This window comes from Talpa occidentalis, unplaced genomic scaffold (assembly GCF_014898055.3).
Source record: "Talpa occidentalis isolate TD23 unplaced genomic scaffold, MPIMG_talOcc4v2.1 talOcc4.15, whole genome shotgun sequence".
Classification (NCBI taxonomy): Eukaryota; Metazoa; Chordata; class Mammalia; order Eulipotyphla; family Talpidae; genus Talpa; species Talpa occidentalis.
This window is the reverse complement of record NW_023601543.1, coordinates 56135032-56156234: the sequence shown is the minus strand read 5'-3', so window position 1 is coordinate 56156234 and position 21203 is coordinate 56135032. Positions and strand designations below refer to the sequence as shown.

At 41.1% G+C, this 21203-nt stretch overlaps 1 protein-coding gene across 1 annotated transcript in view; it reads right to left on the bottom strand.

Annotated features, from left to right (window-relative positions):
- DGKK (diacylglycerol kinase kappa) overlaps positions 1-21203 on the bottom strand; it is a 149247-nt gene that overhangs the window by 74344 nt on the left and 53700 nt on the right. The window contains exons 3-4 of the mRNA XM_037511669.2: positions 19543-19623; positions 16929-17033 (exon numbers count right to left, since the gene is read on the bottom strand). Of these exons, the coding sequence (XP_037367566.1) occupies positions 16929-17033; positions 19543-19623 (186 nt within the window). The remainder of the gene's footprint in view (positions 1-16928; positions 17034-19542; positions 19624-21203) is intronic.

The window sequence follows — 21203 nt, the reverse complement described above, 5'->3', positions numbered from 1 at the left end:
TTTCCAGTCAATCACTTTAATTCATTTAAAATTCATTAAACAAATATTTACTGAGTAACTACTACATTCTTGGCACCTTGCAAAGCATTGGGGATACAGTGATGACCAATACGATGTCCCTGCCCTCACGGAATGGCAATCTGTTTGGTGGTATCTTTCATGGCATTGACCTTGACATTTATAGTTAACCTGCCTATAAATGCTACATTTGTTTATTACAGCTTGACTCTCATGACTGTAGCGCTTACCAGCAACTAGTTTGGGGGTTTAAAGAACAAGAGTACAAGTTGGTCTGGGCATACATTCCATAGACTTTTCAACATTTCCTCTAATTCCTGTGAATATCTGCTTTTCTCCTTTACCTTCCTCTGGTATGTAGACATAGGCATACATATTCAGCATTTTATTCTTGACATTAAAATGGGTTGAGTGTGTAAAGGCATGACAAAATTTTAAAGAACTATATATTCTTCCCGATGGCAGCTAAGAGCAGTCCATTAGAGAGGGGGAGTTACTGGAACATTAAGTGTTATACCTTTATCAAATTTTGAGGAATTAGCCATCTAAAACATAGCCTGCACATAGCAGTCTGATCTCTCCTTCGCCTTTTTGGTATGCTGGCTATGTGCGAAGCTGCTGTCTGACTGACCAGGAAGCTTCTAGAAATAAAAGCTACTTTGAAGAACTAAAGACTTGCCTGTTCTGGAATCCCTTGTAACTGTAATGTTTATTGCATGCCGAGAAACTGGGAAGCTTTAAGATCAGAATGAAGGGTAGGGAGGCCTGAGGAAATTACATAGTTTTGGCCTTGGCACACTGAGCTCCTTCTACTTCCCAAGTCACTAGATTATAATAAGGACTTTTCTTCCTTTCAACCACCTCCCCATCTCTAGTAATTATTAAGAGTGTACTTTGTGTCATCTATGAAGTTAGGCACTAGAGATATAGAGATGAATATAGCCCACAGGCCTTGTCCTCCAAGAGATCATAGTGTAGTTGAGGATACAACTTCCTAAACAGGTCGTCAGAACAGAATGACAAGTGGAGGAAATGCAGAACTTTTCCTGGGTTAGAATATTGAATTTCATTGTCTAATTAGCTACAGAATATAAAATAATATGTAAAATGGAAATTGTTTTGGTTCAGAAGTTGAGGAGATAGGGTTTATATTCTTTTTTTTTAAAGATTTATTTATTTATTTATTCATTCATTCATTTATACAAGCACTGGGTACAGTCAGAAGCGCAGAAGGGTGAGAGGATTCACCAGAGCCAGAGTGGGGAACAAAACAGGCAGACTGACGAAATACACTGCTGAGGGGAGCAGCGGGTGTGGCAGGAGAAGTCTCCGCGCCATGTGGGACCCTCGCCGGTGGCCGGGAATCACACTGGCGCTGCAGAGGCTGCAGGCAGCTTTGCAGCCCAGTGCTCAACCACTGCACCACCAAGGGAGGCCCAGGGTTTATATTCTTTATGTGCATATTATTCTATAAGGAAACTTTGATGGGTCCAACTTTGGGTAACTTTTGCTATGTGTTGAATTGTGTTCTCTCCCCAAAATATGTTTATGTCCTAACCTGGGTACCTGTGAATGTAACCTTATTTTGGAAATAGGGTCCTTACAGATGTAATCAACTTAAAATGAGTTGAATGGACCCTAGTACAATAACTGGTGTCCTTATAAGAGGAGTGTAATTTAGAGATATAGGGGGAGAACATCATTTGATGATAGAGATGGAAGTTGGAGTGGTAAATAAATAAATGCCAAGGAATGTCTGCAATCACCAGAAGCTAAGACGAGGCAAACAAGAGTCCTCCTCCAGGGCTTTCAGAGAGAGTATGGCCTTGATGACACTTTAATTTTGGACTTAGAGACTCCAGAACTGTGAGAATATGTTTCTGTTATTTTAATTTACACAGATTGTAGTAATATAGCCAGATTGGCAGTTAGGGTTTCATCATATGACTTTGGGGGTACAATTTAGTCTATAGCAGAGCTATTAAGTAAATGTCCCTAGAGCTTCAATATTTGGAAAATTATCAGCCTATCCATATTGCAAAAAAAAAAAGTGTGTTGGAGAGAGAGTAGTAAAGGCAAACTTTCGCTGGTGGGATTAGGCATGTGACTCATGATCTCAATTATCTCCGCAGAAACACTGCCAGCTTGGACTGAAGGGCAAAGACACAGAACAAAATGAAGGATGGATATCAGACTTCTGGATTCCATAGGCAGAAAACAGGCTGATAGAGCCTCATGACTGTGAAGAAAATGGGAGAATGTATTATCCTGTAAGAAAATGGAAGAATGATTCCAAGGGGGCTCAGAGCCAGCAGGGATCTTGAGGGTGGTTCAGAGACCAGAGGTACTGGACCTGCCACTGTAGATGCAGAAAATTCAGGCATGGGGTGGGGGTCTCTGCCTCCTTGGTTATATGTGGAGGAGTTGCCACCCTGTAGGCTGAGAGAGTGGGGTCAGAAGAAACATCAGGCCACAGAAAATCCTCCTCCTCCTCCTCATCATCATCACAGTGTTCTGGTTGTGATGATGATGAGGAGGAGGAGGAGGAGGATTTTCTGTGGCCTGAAAATCTAATGGAGTTTACCTTGCTACGCTTTCAACTTATTTTAAACCAGTAATCCTTATATTACTTCCATTTTCTCTCTTTCAGGAGATGTCTACACTGTGCTTGTTCCAACATTATCTATTAGAAGCAGATAACTTGTTTTCTGTCTCCACAAGTCCGCAGACGGATGGATTTTACGGAAAAGTCTCATCCATACCAACTTTAGATGATCTGGAAGGTAAAATTTTGAACTAAGAGTTAATGCTGGACTGGGTGAAATCTTTTGGGGACTAACATCCCATCCTAACAGATGGGGCAGATATATTTTCCTTGTAGGAAGAACATGAATTTTGAGGTGCCAATGGGGGGCCTTTAGTGGATTTAATTGTGTCTGCCCCAAAATATGTTCTCGTCTTAACCCCCAGGACCTATTAATGTGATCTGATTTGGAACTAGGGTCTTCAGAGGTATAATTAATTTATTTTTTTATAATAGAGCATGTTTTATTTATTTATTTGTTTGTTTGTTTATACATGCACTGGGTACAGTCAGAAGCGCGGGAGGGTGAGAGAATTCACCAGAGCCAGAGCGGAGAGCAGAACAGGCAGAAAGACCGAAGTACACTGCTGAGGGGAGCAGCGGGCGGCAGGAGAGGTCTGCACACCATGTGGGACCCTCCTCCGGTGGCCGGGGAGCAGCCGGGGATCGAACCGGCGCCGCAGAGGCCGCGGGCAGCTTCGCAACCCAGTGCTTAACCGCTGTGCCACCGGGGAGGCCCGGTATAATTAATTTAAATTAAGGTACTGGATTAGAGGGGGTCCTATTCCAATGACTGGTGTCTTTATAAAATTAGGGAAATTTGGACACAAATGCACACAGAGAGGAGAGCACCATGTTGAAATACAGAGCACACAGACACAGGGGACACCACCATGTGATGATGGAGGCAGAGGTTGGAGTGATGTTTCTGTAAGTCAAGGAATACCAAGGAATGTCTGTCACCAGAAGCTGAGAGAGGCAATTAAGGATCCTCCCAATCAGAGAGACCATGGCCTTGACACTTCGATTTTGGACTTCTGGACTACAGAACTATAAGAGAGTAAGTTTCTGTTGTTTGAATGTATCCAGTTTGTGGTAATTTGTTATGGCAGTCCTAGAAAACTAATATGGTATGTCATTATAAGCCTTTCTAGTTGTTGACAGAGATTAAAATTCATTTTGAAGATGGATTAAAAACTGGTGTATATACAAACCACTGATCTCAATGCTAAGGAAGGCAGTTTGACTTAAGACTTTTTTTTTTTTTAAAGATTTATTTATTTATTTATACAAGCACTGGGTACAGTCAGAAGCACGGGAGGATGAGAGAATTCACCAGAGCCAGAGGGTAGAGCAGAGCAGGCAGATTGACAAAATACACTGCTGAGGGGAGCAGCGGGTGGCAGAAGAGGTCTGCACACCATGTGGGACCCTCGGCGGTGGCCGAGGATCGAACCGGCGCTGCAGAGGCTGCGGGCAGCTTTGCAACCCAGCGTTCAACCACTGCGCCACCGAGGAGGCCCTGACTTAAGCCTTTTAGTGTGTGTTTGCTGGGCTCTGTGTTTGATTTTGATCCTTTCTAAAATACTTAAGTGAATACATTTTTGCAGAGACCTTCATTCCAGTCAGATTCTTCAATGTTTTAGGTCAGCTAAGGCTGTTTTCTCCATCTCCTGATTTCCTTGCAGCACAATCCAGAAAACAGATAGGTAAATTAATTTATTGTTTATTAGTTAAAGGAGACCTTGTTACTCCAGATGTTTTGTAAAAACTCAATCACTATCCAAACAACTTAATAATATCAAGTATCTCCAAAGTGCACAAAAGTCTCAGATGAACTATATAATGAAGAAAATCTTCTAAAGGTGGATTTCCTTAGAGAAATCTTGTTTGGTATGGCTTATGTAATGAATTGCTGTGTGTTCAGATAGAAAAAAAAAAAGTGATTTGCACTGTAACTTGAACCCAACTGCTGTGTTACATTAAGGTTTTGGTAACTACAGAAGTTTGGATCTCCCAGCATGGTCATTGGGAGGGTAACCACATCATCCAAAACTGGACACTTTCAGCAGTTAAAGAGGGGAGCTATTAGTAATAATGCCATGGCAACGTATAATCTGTTCATCCTGAGCAGACCACTAACGGTGGTCATTTAGTGACCGTGGATCTGTTAAGCTATACAATCTAGTTGTATGGCTCAGTGCCACTTGGTTGTCTGTCAGGCTGCCCCATAATTGCAAGGAGTCGGGACTAAAGGCGAGAAAGAGGATTAAATAGGCAGAATGTAAACTGCCCTTCCAAGTACGGAATTAGGAGATCTAAGATCTCAGTTCTGCCACAATGAATTGTGATTTCAGGCAAGGGAACTGAACTCTGAGATTCAGTTTTCTCATTTGCTTAATGATATCCTAGTATCATAACCTTTTCAAGTGGAAAGGAATGCTGGAGTTCATATAATCTCCCCACTGGAAGACATAGTGTTAAGTGGATTTGAAAAATTGAGGTATATTTTACTATTAAAATTGCACATGTTTAATTTGATGATTTGATATACATATAAAGGGAAATCATTACCAAAACAAAGCTAACTAAAATATCCATCAATTCAGATAGTTACCATTTTCTTTCTTTCTTGTATGTATGTGTGTGTTTGTTCAAAGTAGTCTTTAACTTCCCTCTTAGCAAATTTTAGTATACAACAAATGATTGTTATAGTCACATTGTTGTACATCAGATCTCCAGAACTTGATCACCTTGAATAGCTGAAACTTTGCACCCCTTAACCAGAGTCTCTCCATTTCCCTTTCTTCTTAGCTCTATGTAACCACCATGCTACTCTCTGCTTTGGCTATTTTGGCTTCCATATATAAGTGAGAGCATACAGTATTTGTCTTTCTGTGTCTGGCTTATTTAATTTAGCATAATGTCCTCCAAGTTCGTCCATATTGTTGCAACTTACAAAATTTCCTCTATAAAGGCTGAACAATATTCCATTGTTGTTCCATTGAACATTCCAATGTGATACCACATTTTCTTTTAATCATTTATCTCCTGAGGGACACTTAGGTTGTTTCCATATCTGGTATATTGTGAATAATGCTGAAATAAACATGCAGGCATCTCTTCCAGATCCTAATTTCATTTCCTTTGAATATATACCCAGAAGTGGGATTGTTGTTGAATTATGTAGTTATATTTTTAATACATTTACTTAATATATTTTTAATATTTTGAGGAACCTCCATACTGCTTTCCATAATGGCTGTAGCAATTTACATTCTCACCAACAGTGTACAAGAGTTCCCTTTTCTGCACAACCTTGTGGGCACTTGAAATGTAGAGATTCTGGCTAAGGGATAGTTGTTACATCTTATCTTCTGTTCATAGTCATTGCAACAGGAGTGAGGTGATATCTCATTGTGGTTTTGATGTTTAGTGATATTGAGCACTGTTTCAAGTACTTGTCAGTCATTTGTATGTCTTTGGAGAAAATGTTTATATAGGTCCTTCACCCATTTTCAAATTGGGTTGCTTGATATTTTGATATTGTTATAGGTATTCCTTATATATTTTAGATAATCACACCTTATAAGATATATGGTTCAAAAATATTTTCTACCATTCCTTAGGTTGCCTTTCACTCTGTTGATTGTTTCCTTTGTTGTGTTGCTGGTCTCTTTGGGCTTTCTATTACTTCTGTTTCAGTTTTAGCAATTTGTGTGTTTCTAAGAATTCACTCATCTCTTCTATGTTTATAGTAATATAATTGTTTATAACTGTCCCTTATATTCCTTTTTATTTCTGAGGAATTTCTTGTAATATACCCTCTTTCATTTCTGATTTAATTTAATAGAATCTTCTTTTATTCTTAGTCTAGCTTAGGGCTTGCTGATTTTATTTATCTTTTAAAAAAATCACCTCTGAGGTTTTTTTTTTTCTTTTTTTCTCTATTTGATTTAGTTTTACTCTAATCTATATTTCCTTCCTTCTGCCTACTTTGTGCTTAGTTGGCTGTTTTTCTAGTTATTTAAGGTATAAAGTTAGGTTGTTTATTTTAGATCTTTCTTTTTTACTTTTTAACATTTTATTATAAAACTTTTAAAACATACATCAAAGTTGAGAGAATTTTACAGTGAATACCAATCACCTAGGTAAAGTTTGTACAAAATGAATGAACAAACCTTAAGAATACATGAGGTGATAATAATTAAAACTGCATGGTTTTGGAACAAGAACAGACACACGGATCAATGGAACCAAACAGAAAATCCAGAAATAAACCCACATATTTACAGTCAACTAATCTTTGACAAAGGAACAAAGAATATGCAAAGGAGCAAAGAAAGTTTGTTCAATAAATGGTGCTGGGAAAACTGGGTCACTACATGTAAAAGAATGAAGCTTGACCACTACCTCACACCATGCACAAAAACCAACTCAAAATGGATTAAAGAACTAGACATAAAACCTGAAACCATAAAATATATAGAAGGAAATACAGGTGAAACACTACATGACATGCACCTCACTAACATCTTTAAAGACTCATCACCCAAAGCAGTGATAGCGAAGGTAAAGATAAACAGCTGGGACTACTGTTGGAGGACACCCCGCATCGTGAGCAGAAGGTCCTTGACCCGAGTCCCTAAGGCATGTGAAAACACATGCGTCTCGGAGGAAAACCTCTGAGTGACAGGACTTGGTGTTGAGAGCCTGGAAGTGACCTGCGTACATCGCCACAGTTTGAGAATAACAAAAATAATGAGCGAACTTCCCAGGCTCTCAACACCAAGTCCTGTCACCCAGAGGTTTTCCTCCGAGACACATGTGTTTTCACATGCCTTAGGGACTCGGGTCAAGGCCCTTCTGCTCACTACGCAGGGCCTCTCCATTTTGTTATTCTCAGACTGTGGAGATGTAGAAGCCTGACTCCACGCAAGTCACTTTCCAGGCTCTCAACACCAAGTCCTGTCACTCAGAGGTTTTCCTCCGAGACACATGTGTTTTCACATGCCTTAGGGACTCAGGTCAAGGCCCTTCTGCTCACTATGCAGGGTGTCCTCCAACAGACTACATCAAATTAAAGAACTCTGTACAGCAAAAGAGACAATAACCAAAACAGACACCCCACCGACTGGGAGAAAATTTTCACACACAACACTAATGATAAAGGACTGATCACAAAAAATCTACAAAGGGCTGAAGAATCTTAACAAAAACAACATAAATAATCCAGTCAAAAAATGGGCAGAAGAGCTAAAAAGAAACTTCTCCAAAGACGAAATGTGAATGGCCAACAGGTATATGAAAAAATGTTCAACATCACTTGTAATCAGGGAAAAACAAATCAAAACTACAATGAGATACCATCTTACACCAGTGAGAATGGCACATATTCAAAAAATCTAGCAGCAACAAATGTTGGCAAGAATGTGGAGAAAAAGGAACTCTCCTGCACTGCTGATGGGAGTGCAAACTGGTCCAACCACTATGGAAAGCTGTGTGGCAGTTCCTCAACCTGCTAAAGATGGAGCTTCCATATGATCCAGCAATTCCACTCCTAGGTATCTACCCAAAGGACACAGAAACATTAATTCAAAAGGGCACCAGCACCCCTATGTTTATAGCAGCAGTATTTACAATAGCGAAGCTATGGAAACAACCCAAATGCCACAAAATAGATGACTGGGTCAAGAAGATGTGGTACATATACACCATGGAATATTACTCATCAATCAAAAACGATAAACATGCCATTTGCAGTAACATGGATGGAGCTGGAAGGGATCATGCTCAACGAAATAAGCCAGAAAGAAAAAGAAAAATACCGGATGGTCTCACTCATAGCAGGAATTTAGAAAACCTAAATAAGGGACCAGGAAAAAGACTAATTAACACAAAGTAAAAATCAAAATCAACAAGCAACTAGAAACACACTATGGGGGGGTATGGATTACAGTCAAAATAAGGGGGGAACAGGGACTATAACCAAGATGAAAATGCATACATCGTGCAAAAATGAAAAATGATGTAAAAATATATAAAATGAAATAATAAAGATTACATGAGGTGCGATTTTATAAATATACACATCTATGTAAACCAAGTTCTTATCAAAATGTAGGACATTATCTTAACCTCAGATAGTCCACCCATGCCCCAGCTCCATCAAATCTCACCCCTACTTGTGAAGGGCAACTGCTGTTTTAATTCTATTTTACCATAGATTAGTTTTGCCTAGTCTAGAACTTTGGATAAATATCATTAAGTATGTACTCTTGCATAAGACTTCCTTCACTCAGAATATTTTTGAGAATTATTCATGTTGTGCATATCAGTAGTTTTTCTTTTTTTATTGTTGAATAGTATTCCCTTGCTTTTCCATGCTATTTTTGGACACCTAGGTTGTTTCTAGTTTTTGGTTATTTTGCCTACAGTTGCTCTGAATATACTTGTACAAGTCTTTTTGTGACTCTGTTATCATTTTTTATTGGGTAAATACTTAAGAGTGGTTTTGCTAGGTCTTGTTTTATAAAAATCTGCCAGGCCTTTTCCCAAATGGTTATACATTTTTACTCTCATCAACATACTATTAGAGTTGCAATTATTCTACATTTTCACCTAATTATTGTTATGTTTTTAATTTTAGTGTCTCTTTGTGGTTTGTGGGAGTGTCTCACTGTGATTTTAGTTTGCATTTTCTAGCTAATGATGAACATTTTTTATGTCCTGTTGGCTATATTTTTTCATGTGTCTATTAAAATTTTATCCCTATTAAAAAAGTTGAAGTGTCGGGCCTTCCTGGTGGCACAGCGTGTTGAGTGCAGCACAGTGAAGCTGTCCGCAGCCTCTGCAGCGCAGGTTTGATCCCAGCCAGCCGGCGAGATGCCCACGTGGCTCAGCAGGACTCTCCCTGATTCAACTGCTGCTCCCCTCAGCAGTACATTTCGTCAGTCTGCCTGTTCTGTTCCCCGCTCTGTCTCTGGTGAACCCTCTCACCCTCCTGCACATTTGCCTGTACCCCGGTTCTTGTATACATGAATAAATTAAAAAAAAAAAGTTGAAGTGTGTCTTTATTATTGAATTATAGGAGTTTTGATATGTCCTGGGTAACAGTCCTTTTTTAGATGTGTATTTTGTAGATGAATTTTCCTATTTGTGGCTTGCCTATTCCTTCTTCAATGATATTTATTTTTTAAAAAGATTTATTTATTCATTTATACAAGCACTGGGTACAGTCAGAAGCACGGGAGGGTGAGAGAATTCACCAGAGCCAGAGTGGGGAACAGAACAGGCAGACTGACGAAATACACTGCTGAGGGGAGCAGTGCACATGGCAGGAGAGGTCTGTTGCACCATGTGGGACCCTCGCTGGTGGCTAGGGATTGAACTGGTGCTGCAGAAGCTGCAGGCAGCTTTGTAGCCCAGTGCTCAACCACTGCGACACCAGGGGAGGCCCTTCAATGGTATTTATAATGCATAGAAATTTTACCTCTTGATAATATCTAATTGAACTTTTTTTTTTTTCTTTCATGGTTATTGCTTTCTGTGTCCTGCCTAGAAAACCACTGAAGTAACAGTGGTTTACAAAACTGTATATAATTCAGAGGTACAGGTTCACAATAATCCTCCACCACAGTCCATTGGGGCTCCCATTTTGCTCCCTACCCATACTACCCCTTCTTTTTTAATGGTGGCATTTATTCCTAAAATCTCTCTTATTTTTACTGTTTTTGCTACATCCTGTAGGCTTGGGTATATTGTGTTTTTATTTTTGTTTTTCTCAAGATACTTTCTAAATCCATTTTTTGACCCAATGGTTGTTCAAGAGTGTCCTGTTTAGTTTCCAAGTATTTGACAATTTTTCCATTTTCTTGACATTATTATTTATTATATTCCACTGTGACTGGAAGAGACACTTGGAATTTTAATTTTCTTAAATTTGTTAGGACTTATTTTGTTACCTAACTTCTTACCTCTACCCTGCAGGATGTTTCATGTGTCCTTCAGGAGACAAAATATTATGCTGCTGTTTGAGGGACATTTCTGTGCATGTCAGTTAGGTTTATTTGGTTAATAGTGTTGCTCAAGCCGGCTGTTTATTAATTTTCTAGCTGTGTGTTTTATACATTATTATAATAGGATATTGAAGTGTCCTACTATTATTGTATTGTTGTCAGTTTCTGCCTCAGATCTGCCATTATTTGCTTTTTATATTTGGTTATCTACTCTGATGTCAGTTTCATGCATGTTTAAAATTGTTATATATGTATATGTTTTATTTTTGCATAGAAGAACTGGGGTGTAGACCAAAGGTTTAGTGGGCAAGACGATTTACCAGAGACAGAGTGGGGAGCAAAACAGGCAGGTTTACTGAAATACAATGCTAAAGGAAGTAGCAGGTGAGACAGGTGAGGTCTGCTGTGCCATATGTGGATTAGCTCCCTGGCTGGGGATTGAACTCAGGCCGTAGTGGTGATAATGCTGAGACTTAACTACTAGGCCACCAGGGAGGCCCTAAACTTGTTATATTTTTGTGTTGAGTTGACAATGCATCATTATATTACTATTCTCTGGCTCCAGAGACAGTTTTAGACTTAAAGTCTATTTTTTATTTTTTTAAAGATTTATTTATTTATACAAGAACCGGGGTACAGGCCAGATGTGCAGGAAGGTGAGAGGATTCACCAGAGACAGAGCTGGGAACAGAACAGGTAGACTGATGAAATACACTGCTGAGGGGAGCAGCGGGCGTGACAGGAGATGTCTGCCGTACCATGTGGGACCCTCGCTGGCCGGCCGGGATTGAACCAGTGCTGCAGAGGCTGCAGGACAGCTTCACAGTGCTGCGCTCAACCACCTGTGCCACCAGGGAGGCCCATTAAAGTCTATTTTTTAATAGACTTTGTCTGATATAATAGCCATTTCAGCTTTCTTTTGGTTATTGTGTGTATGTAATATCTTTTTTTCATCTCTTCACTTTCAGACTATGGTGTCCTTAGTCCTAAAGTGAGTATCTTATAGATAGTATATTTCTAGATATGAGTTGCTTTTTTAATCCATTCAGCCACTCTTACCTTTTGGCTGGCAAATTTAATCCATTTACATTTAAGGTAGCTATTGAAAAGCAAGGACTTACTGTTGTCATTTTATTAATTATTTTCTATTTCTCTTGCTGTTATTTAATGATTTTTTGGGGTGATGATTAGATTTTAGTGGCAAATGTGTTGGTATCTAGAGTGAGGGTAACTGTAGTGTAGGTGTGGTACTGAGGTTCTCCAAGCTTGGGGGCATCCAGAACAACTGTGGTACCTGGGATTGGGGTGTGGATGTACTCATTATAGTGGCAGCCCTGGTATGAGGCATGGATGTGTGCTGAGCCATGGAACTGTGGTCCAGGGTGTGCACATGGTTGTGGAGGCAGGGTGTGCTGTGGCTCTGCCAGGAGGGTGAAGGATTGGATGTAATGGCAGCAGCTTTGGAAGTAGGATATGCAGTGGTACCTCCCCAGTAGGTACAGTGTTGGTAGCTTCTCCCAAAGTGTTCTGTAGTGGTTCTTTCTAGGGTGGGGGTGGGGATATAGAGGCATGGAATCTAGGAAGCTCTGTCAGCTGGATTCAGCATCAATGAAGATGGTGAGGAACCTACATGTGAAAGTTGTGTGTGTCCACAGCACTGATGAGAGTTGCTAGAATCCTCCTGCTCTTCTTCTCAACCCCATTGTGGGGGGGGGGGATAGGTTAGGCCCAGGAAATTCCTCTTGGTCCCAAGTTGTACCAGTCTGGGGGGTTGTGGAGGGTACTTGGGGAGTTATAAGTAATCTACTTACTATGCTTTTCTATGTAATGATTCTCTGTCTCAGTGTTCCATAGAGTTTCTGCAGTTTATTGTATTCTGGAGCTCTTTCACAGCTATTCTAGTTGGCATAGAGTTGTTCATTGGTTATATTTTGTGAGGGGAGGGGATTAGTATTTAGACCTCCTAGTCCACTATCTTGCTGATGTCACTATGAAGAATTCATCTTTTATATAACATCTTGAGAAGCAGTTGTTTAAATTGTTTGCTTTGAATACTTCTAATGACAGGGAGCTTTCTAATTCAATATGTAGCTGATACCATTCTTGCAACTCAAGGTGAATGTTAGAAAGTTCATCTGCTAGACCAAAGATTAAGAAAAAAAATTTCTAAAATTTAGTTTTAGGAATATTGAATGAATGTACTCTTTTTTTTTTTTTTTTTTTTTTTTGAATGAATGTACTCTTGCAAGAAACTTAGTTTCCCAGCTTTGGAAGCATTCAAAGAAAGGCTATGTGATTTGATCTAAAGATGTTTTAGAATTTAGAATCTTGATTCTAGAAGACATTTAAGGTCCATATTTGTTCCCATAGTCAATGCTTTCACACAAGAGCTAATCTTTTAACCTATTCTTGCAGCAAAATATCCTTACTTCCAGTTTTCTACTTGTTATTCTTTCTTTAAGTGCCCCAGGCTCAAACCTTTCATCTGCCTGTGACTCTTCTCTCTCCTTGCAATTTTCATATATTTAGATTTTCCACCACTTGCAAATGAATATCTACCCTTTGTTAACCCTTTCATTCCCCATTTTGGGCTTAACTTTGTCTTGCCTGAGTTAATCTATAACCTCTTCTATGATCTTCTGGCCTCCAGTTTTTTCCTTGTCTAACACAGCCTATATTTCTAAAGTACGCTTTAATCAACTTTCTTCATTTTCCAATTTATCTTTAAAGTAAACTTTGAGGGGCCTCTCCAGTGGCGCAGTGTCAGTTGAGCGCTGGGTTGCGAAACTGCCTGCAGCTTCTGCAGTGCTGGTTCCATCCCTGGCCACCGAGCAAGGGTATCACATGGTGCGCAGACCTCTCCTGCTGCCCACTGCTCCCCTCAGCAGTGTACTTCGTCAGTCTGCCTGCTCTGCTCTCCCTTCTGTCTCTGGTGAATTCTCTCACCCTCCCACACTTCTGACTGTACCCAGTGCTTGCATAAATAAATAGATAAATCTTTAAAAAAATAAAAATAAAGTAAACTTTGAACATATTGCAATTCTTCCACAATATATTTACATTGATGATCCCCCAAAATCAGGCCCAAGCTACCTCTCCAGATATTTCTTAAATGAACGTTCCTGGTTAAATGTGGTCTCCCTTTCATTCTATTACAAAAATATTCTATTTTTCTGTTACTCATATTTGCTTATACCAATTTTCTGATCAAGAGTTCCCACTGCCCTAATCCCCTGCCATCAATAAAATCCTATTCATATTTCAAGGTCAGTATCAAATTTCTCCTCTATTAACTCCTCCCTGAGGATTACATCTCATATTTATCTCTTCCTCTTTTGAACTCCCATACCACTTTACTGTCTGTTTCATTCATTGGGCAATCAATCATGCACTACCTTGTAACATCTTTGAAAACTGTTATTTATCTCAAGTACTGTCACTTAACTGTTCTTTTGTATATAGCTTGTCTCCCTACAAGCCTAAAAATCTCATTGAGACCAGGAGCCAAGACTACACCTTCCTTTGAACTTTCTTTGGAACAAAACTGGACACCTACTAGGAGCTCACTCTTTAATATGTACTGACTAGTTTCCAATAGCTTGTCTAATTACTTTTTAGTGACTTTAATAGACCACTAAGTCCAGGATTAATCTCCCTTTACCCCAATTGTCAGGCAGTGGTGGTGACAGAGAATAGTAGAGACCATTATATAAGGTACATAGGAAGGAAAAAAATGTTTGACTTTAAGCCTCAAGCAAGATTACCAAGTTGTTTATGGTGAGATATTTCACCGTATTTGCTATTTGCTAATATTTGCTAAAATATTCCTCAATAGGTTTACCTAAATCTATTTACCTGGAGTAGCTCCACAGAGGTTGTGATTACAATTTGAAACTTTCAATTCTCCCAGTAGAGTAAACAGGAAGATTGTTCCTTTTTTTTCTTTTCTAGCTTATGCTGGGTAGTCAACACCTACATGTATCATTCAACTGAGCCAGGAATGGCATATCAGCTCTCTGATAACTGTCTCTAGTAGTTTTGCATTTCTGCACTAGTAGCTAAAATTCAAAATATCTTATGTGACCTTTTATGAAGAACTTAAACATTCGTTTTTAAAAATTAATTTTTCTTAGTGACAGCAACAAGATGATGGACTAGGAGGTCCCCTCCCTCCCAACAACAGATAAACAACTACATGTCAACTAGAATAGCTTCTTATGAGTTGGGTATTTTATAAGAAGCATTCCAGTTTGGATAGAGATAAGCTGAGGGAAGGAAAGGAATTGGTCTACAGGGGTAAGAATAGGAGAGGAGCAACATGGAAATCCCATTTTGTGGCTACCTCCAATGCTCTGCCCTTGTGGCCTTATTGGGGGTGGGGGAGCAAAGGGATGTGCTTCTGCATCAGGAAAGGAAGAAGAAAATAAGAAAGAAAGGAGTGATATGTGGAGTGATAAGTCACATGAAGACCATCTTCAGAATCTAAGCAAAGAATCTCTTAATAAAGCATATACAGTGGGGCCTCCCCTGGTGGCGAAGCGGTTGAGCGCTGGGCTGTGAGGCTGCCTGCAGCCTCTGCTGCGCCGGTTTGTTCCCAGCTGCTGGCGAGGGTCCCACAAAAAAAAAATAATAATAATAAAGCACATACAGTGTAGGAGAGGCCTCAATGCTCAGTGGAGAGCTACCTACGCCCCAGTTCAGTCAACTTATATAACAGCCATGAGCAGCAAAAATGTATAGTTGCAGTAAATGGTCAAAAGCCTGAGAAGTGTTCTGGGAGTAAAGACAGATTTTATTTTCTCTATAACATTGTTTTTCTTTATTTCTCAACCCATTATTCCTAAATCACATTCTACACTGCTTTACCCCAATTCCTGTAACAATCCTTCACCCTTTGCTAGTTATTTAAGATACCAGGATAGGACAAATTTATCTTGCTCTAATCTTCAAGGTCTTCATGGTAGAACTTTGCTTTAGGATGACCATCTGTCATTCTTTTCAAACCCTGGTTCCAAGGTACCCTCAGATTACTTGCTCAGTAAATAATTATGGAGCCTCTATTATGTGTGAGGCAGTGCTCTGAGTAAATAAATGACACAATCCCTCCCTCCACCCCACCTTGAAACCTATATAACTTCTTTTTTTTTTTTAAGATTTATTATTTATTTATTTATACAAGCACTGGGTACAGTCAGAAGTGCGGAAGTGTGAGAGAATTCACCAGAGCCAGAGCGGGGAGCAGAGCAGGCAGAAGGACCAAAGTACACTGCTGAGGGGAGCAGTGGGCGGCAGGAGAGGTCTGCATGCCAAAACCTATATAACTTCTTTTTTTTTTTTTTAGAGGCATGTTTTATTTATTTATTTGTTTGTTTGTTTGTTTGTTTTTTGTTTATACAAGCACTGTGTACAGTCAGAAGCATGGGAGGGTGAGAGAATTCACCAGAGCCAGAGTGGGGAGCAGAGCAGGCAGAAGGACCAAAGTACACTGCTGAGGGAGCAGCGGGCGGCAGGAAAGGTCTGTGCGCCATGTGGGACCCTCCTCTGGTGGCCGGGGAGCAGCCGGGGATGGAACCAGTGCCGCGGAGGCCACGGGCAGCTTCGCAACCCAGCGCTCAACCGCTGCGCCACCAGGGAGGCCCCCAAAACCTATATAACTTCTAACCATGGTATAGAGCTATAGAACAGTAGGCTGAGGGTGCGGTCCTGAGTTTGAATGGTGGTCCAACTTGTTGCAGGTAGCATTGGCCAGGCATTTGGTATTGGAGAAAAGAACCCTACTAAGCCTTGAGGAGGCCTGCTTCTTGTTCTTGCCTCCACATTTCTTTTGCAGTGCACAATAAACAACAAGGTAGAATTGTACACAGCCTAGGTCCAAATCCTGACTTTGCTACTGAGTAGTTATTTCAATCTGATTCCTTCTCTATTAAGAGTCTCAGTTTCCTTAACTGCTACTGGAGTCATTCAGCAGACCATCAAGACTGTTAATTGCAGCTTTTCTAAATAAGAACATCTAAGTTAGCTGCTCACATATGTTTTTGGGGCTTCATCCACTGGGCACACTGTGACATCTACACACCAGGTGCATGTGTACAGTGGTATCTAAACCACATACTTACCAATCTGAGTCTAAGTGAGTTACTCCTATTTAGGAATATTTCTAAACAGGTTTCCTAATGGTATCCATTTAATTCCTGGCCAGATGGTCTCTTCTTTCATTTTATTATTTCCCTCTTTGAATGGTAGCTTAACTAATACAATCAATTAGGTGTTTACCCCCGAGAGCTGTGTGGATTCTCTATTTCCCTTACCTTACGGATTTCTCCCTGTTGGACGGTTTTTATGACATTAATCCATTCTTCCATGTCTTTCCGGTTTGGTGCAGCCAGGGTAACTTTTCGTTGTGGTGTGATCACCTAAAAAAAAAGTCACATTATTACTCCACTGCACAACCTTACCCCCAAATAGAGCCTGTGAACTCTCCAAGGAACTAGACAGGTTTACCAATCACACCCCATGCCACTTCTTAAATGTGAGACAGGAGTTCCCAAAGTCATCACAGTCTTTTAGATAACCACCACAAATAGTAATAATAATAATGATAATGATAATAATAATAATATTTGTAAATACACTCAGGAATTCTCTATCCACTGTTCCATTGCACTTTATATACATCGTTTCAATCTTTTTTTAAAAAGATTTATTTATACAAGAACTGGGGTACAGTCAGAGGTGCAGGAGGGTGAGATAATTCACCAGAGACAGAGCAGATGGACAGGCAGATGGACCCAAGACACTGCTGAGGGGAGCAGCGGGTGAGACAGGAGAGGTCTGCTGTGCCATGTGGGTATCTCTCTGGCTGGCCAGGAATCAAACCCATGCTGAAGAGGCTGCGGAAAGCTTCACAGCACTGCGCTCAACCCACTGCACCACTGGGGAGGCCCCATTTCAATCTTTATTACAACCTCATGAGATAGGAATTATTTTCTCCCATTTCATAGCCAGGAAAAGCAAGTGAAAGACAGTTGAATGAACTGCCTGGGGCCATTCAGCAGGAAAAAAAACATGCCAGAATTAAAATCTAGATTCTTTGGTTCAGAAGACATGCTCTTAAACATTAAAGCAGGTATCCATTTATTACTCAAGTGAGGTTGCCTGAAAATCCTCTTTAGTCATGGCTGTTCTGTCTACATGAAAATAGTAAAAGGGTATATGTTTCATGAGGGTGTGCTACTTTCTTTTTGGAGGGAGTAAGACTGGAGTGAGGAATCCAAAAATCCAGCTTCATTCTTTCTAAATGGCAGGGACAATCATAGGGAATTTTATATCGTTCCTCTGAATGCTGCTTGGTGCAAGAACCCAGACTGGAGTAATGAAAAGGCTATGCTGAAGGTCTATGAGAGGCAGACCATGGTCAGGACTTGGTCTTTCCTGACAGGGCAGGAGGGAACAGAGGTGGTAATAGCATTAGCCATCACTTCACTGGCCCTATATGCCTTTGTACTAGTCTGCCCCATTCCCTCCAATCTTAGAGCTAGAGCTCACCAAACGGATAAGCAATTTCTTTCTCCTTTTGCATGTAACACAGCATGATTCTGCAATAAACAGAAATAGGATTAATGGGAATTGTGATGACAGCATTCCTTTGGTCCAAACCTTTGTTCATCAGTGTTTTAATTAGGCTAAGGGGCAACCTAACCCTTGAGATTTCTTTGCAGAATGGAGAACCAAAAACATTAGCCTGTATGCTTATCACTGAAAGGTTAAGCTTTTTTGGACTGGGTCAACAGAATTTTCAGCTTTATGCTAGATCAGAGAGATGAGAGAGAGATGAGATCAGGGTTTCCCTCTTATGTCCAGTGGTTCTCCTTTTAAGAGAATGGAATTTGAAGCAGCCAAGGTAGCAGGGTATTGGGTCTGTGGCTCTTTAGTCTGCTAATTACCACCCTTCACCTGTCTGAAGAGGAACTCTAGTCTCTATAACCCACCACTGAGGCTAGGAGAACAGTTTGGAGAAGAGGTGGGTAAGATAATTCCTTGGCCAATGTACTTGCTAATTTTCAGTGAGTTTTCTGCTCTGGAATCACTTGAATGACCAAACCCTTATGGAATTTCAGCAGTGTCAAGCTCTTGTATACTTTCCTAGAAAATCTGCCTTCTGGGGACTCCCCGGTGGCGCAGCGGTTGAGCGTTGGGCTGTGAAGCTACCCGCAGCCTCTGCAGCGCCGGTTCGATTCCCGGCCACCGGGTGAGGGTCTCACATAGCGCGCAGACCTCTCCTGCTGCCTGCTGCTCCCCTCAGCAGTGTACTTCGTCAGTCTGCCTGTTGTGCTCCCCGCTCTGGCTCTGGTGAATTCTCTCACCCTCCTGTGCTTCTGACTGTACCAGTGCTTGTATAAATAAATAAATAAATCTTTAAAAAAAAAAAAAAAAGAAAGAAAATGTGCCTTCTGTGAGGCACTCTCATCAGTAATCTCAGCACAGGGTAGGTAGCTTTCACTTTGGATTGAGATTCTTATCTATCTCATCAATCTCTTGTAGCTCAAATACCCTTATATTTTCCATTACATATTAACAGTCTCTTGAATGATTCTCCCAATGATACTCCTCTAAATTACCTTCTCCAGGAGGATTGATTTTTGTAATTGTCACTACTCCCTCCACTGAAATCAGCTCAGCTGGTAATAGGGAGCAGGACCATCACTTCCTTCCTGGCCCCATCAGTGGGCTGGTAGAAAGTGGTTCCATGAATAATCTTCAGCACTCATTTGCAATGCTACTTTAAATGGATTTTCATACACACTTTGGGATCAAATGAGACTTAGGAAATCTGACTCTGAGGAGGCAGTGAATGCATATGGCAGCCTCTCTTCCTAGCTAGCACCTACCCCTGTCCCATCAGTCATCCCCAATCTTACTTACACAAAAACCGTGGCAAAGGTTTCTACAGCTGCTTTCTGCCAAAGCGACCTGAGACAGATCAACTGTTTCAAAGCGTGCAAACTGGAAAGACATGAGAGAGAGGGAAGAAGAACCATCTGGTTAATGAGGTTAAGAGGCACTATAAGATAAACACACACACCGTGTACACACACATGCACGCACACCCATACACTTAGGCATTCTGACAGCCATAAACCAGCTATTTCTTTGACTGGAGTGCTGGAATTTATTTAGTATCATGGCTTTGTGGCTCTATCATGTGACCAACAAAAATCAAACAATCACAACTTGTAGGGTAAGTAAAGTGTCAGGCTTTTCTGCCCTCCCGCCATTAGGATTGATGATGGATCCTTGCGGTCCTGAATACATGCCTGATGGCGGGCACCTGGAGTTGGGTGTGGGCATGCGTAAGTGGGTACACCTGGGCTGAGAGACTGGGCTTATAAGGGCGGCGTCACAGGGACACCAGCAGAGAGAAGAGCGAAAGAGAATGAGAGCAGAGAAGCAGAACCACGAAAGAAGCAGAGAGATCGCGAGAGAAGGCCGGAGAGCCCATATAGAGTGAAGGCTTGCTGGGGCTGGGAGGCCTGCCAGCCTCCCGGCCCCCCAGCACCCCTGCCATCCAGGACCCCTGCCTGTCATGTACCTGGTAAATCGCAATAAAAGCCTGAAAAGCCACTGAGGGTTCCAGGACTCCCTCCTTCACCCATCTGCTCAAATCATGGAAAACCTGCCCTGTGCCCATTCTTGCCGCAACACAACTCTTTATAAAACTATTTTTATGTGAGCTTATAGGAAGTCTTAGGTAGTTCACAATTATTCAAAAATAAAGGTTTATAGTGAAGATAATGTAATGTGGTCTAGCAAGGAGCCAATGTGGTCTAGCAAGGAGCCAAGCAGATAACTCCTATCTGCTCCACTTGGCTCCTTGCTTTGTTTCCCTATCTTGTTTGAGCCCTGTGTCCCCTTGTAGCGGCAGGAAGGCCACGGAGCAGGTTCTATATGGCCTGAGCAGAAGGGTAAAGGAGTTCTGGAGTCCTCGGTGGCTTTTGCAGACTTTTATTGGGATTTACCAGGTATACGGCAGACAAGGGGTGCCAGCAAGTCTTCACTCTTTCTGGGCTCTCTGATGTTCTCTTTTGTTCTCTCTTACTGGTTTCCGCTCTGTTGTTCCGTTTCTTGTAGTTCTGCTCTTCCACTGGTGTCCCCGTGATGCCACCCTTATAAGCCCAGTCTTGGGCCAGGCGTACCCCATCTACGCATGCCCACACCCTACTCCAGGTGCCCACCATCAGGCATGCATTTAGGATCGCAGGGTTCCGTCATCAATCCTAATGTCGGGAGGGCAGAAAAGCCTGATACCTTTTATTTACCCTACACTCCTTAAACACTCCGCAACACCCAGCAGGAGGAAATTAGTATTGTGGATACAAACAGGGTGGCCTCACTGCTATGTAACCTGTGCAAGTCACACAGGACCCCGTTCAGAAGGGTTTTGTGCTTGGCTTAAAGCTCTGCTAGTCTGATCTTGAAACTTTTAATTGTTCTATCTTTGAACTTATGTTTTGTAATGCAGTTAAGTGGGGTGATGGATTATGCCTATGATGGGAGGAGATATGCACAATGCACAGGTCCAGGCA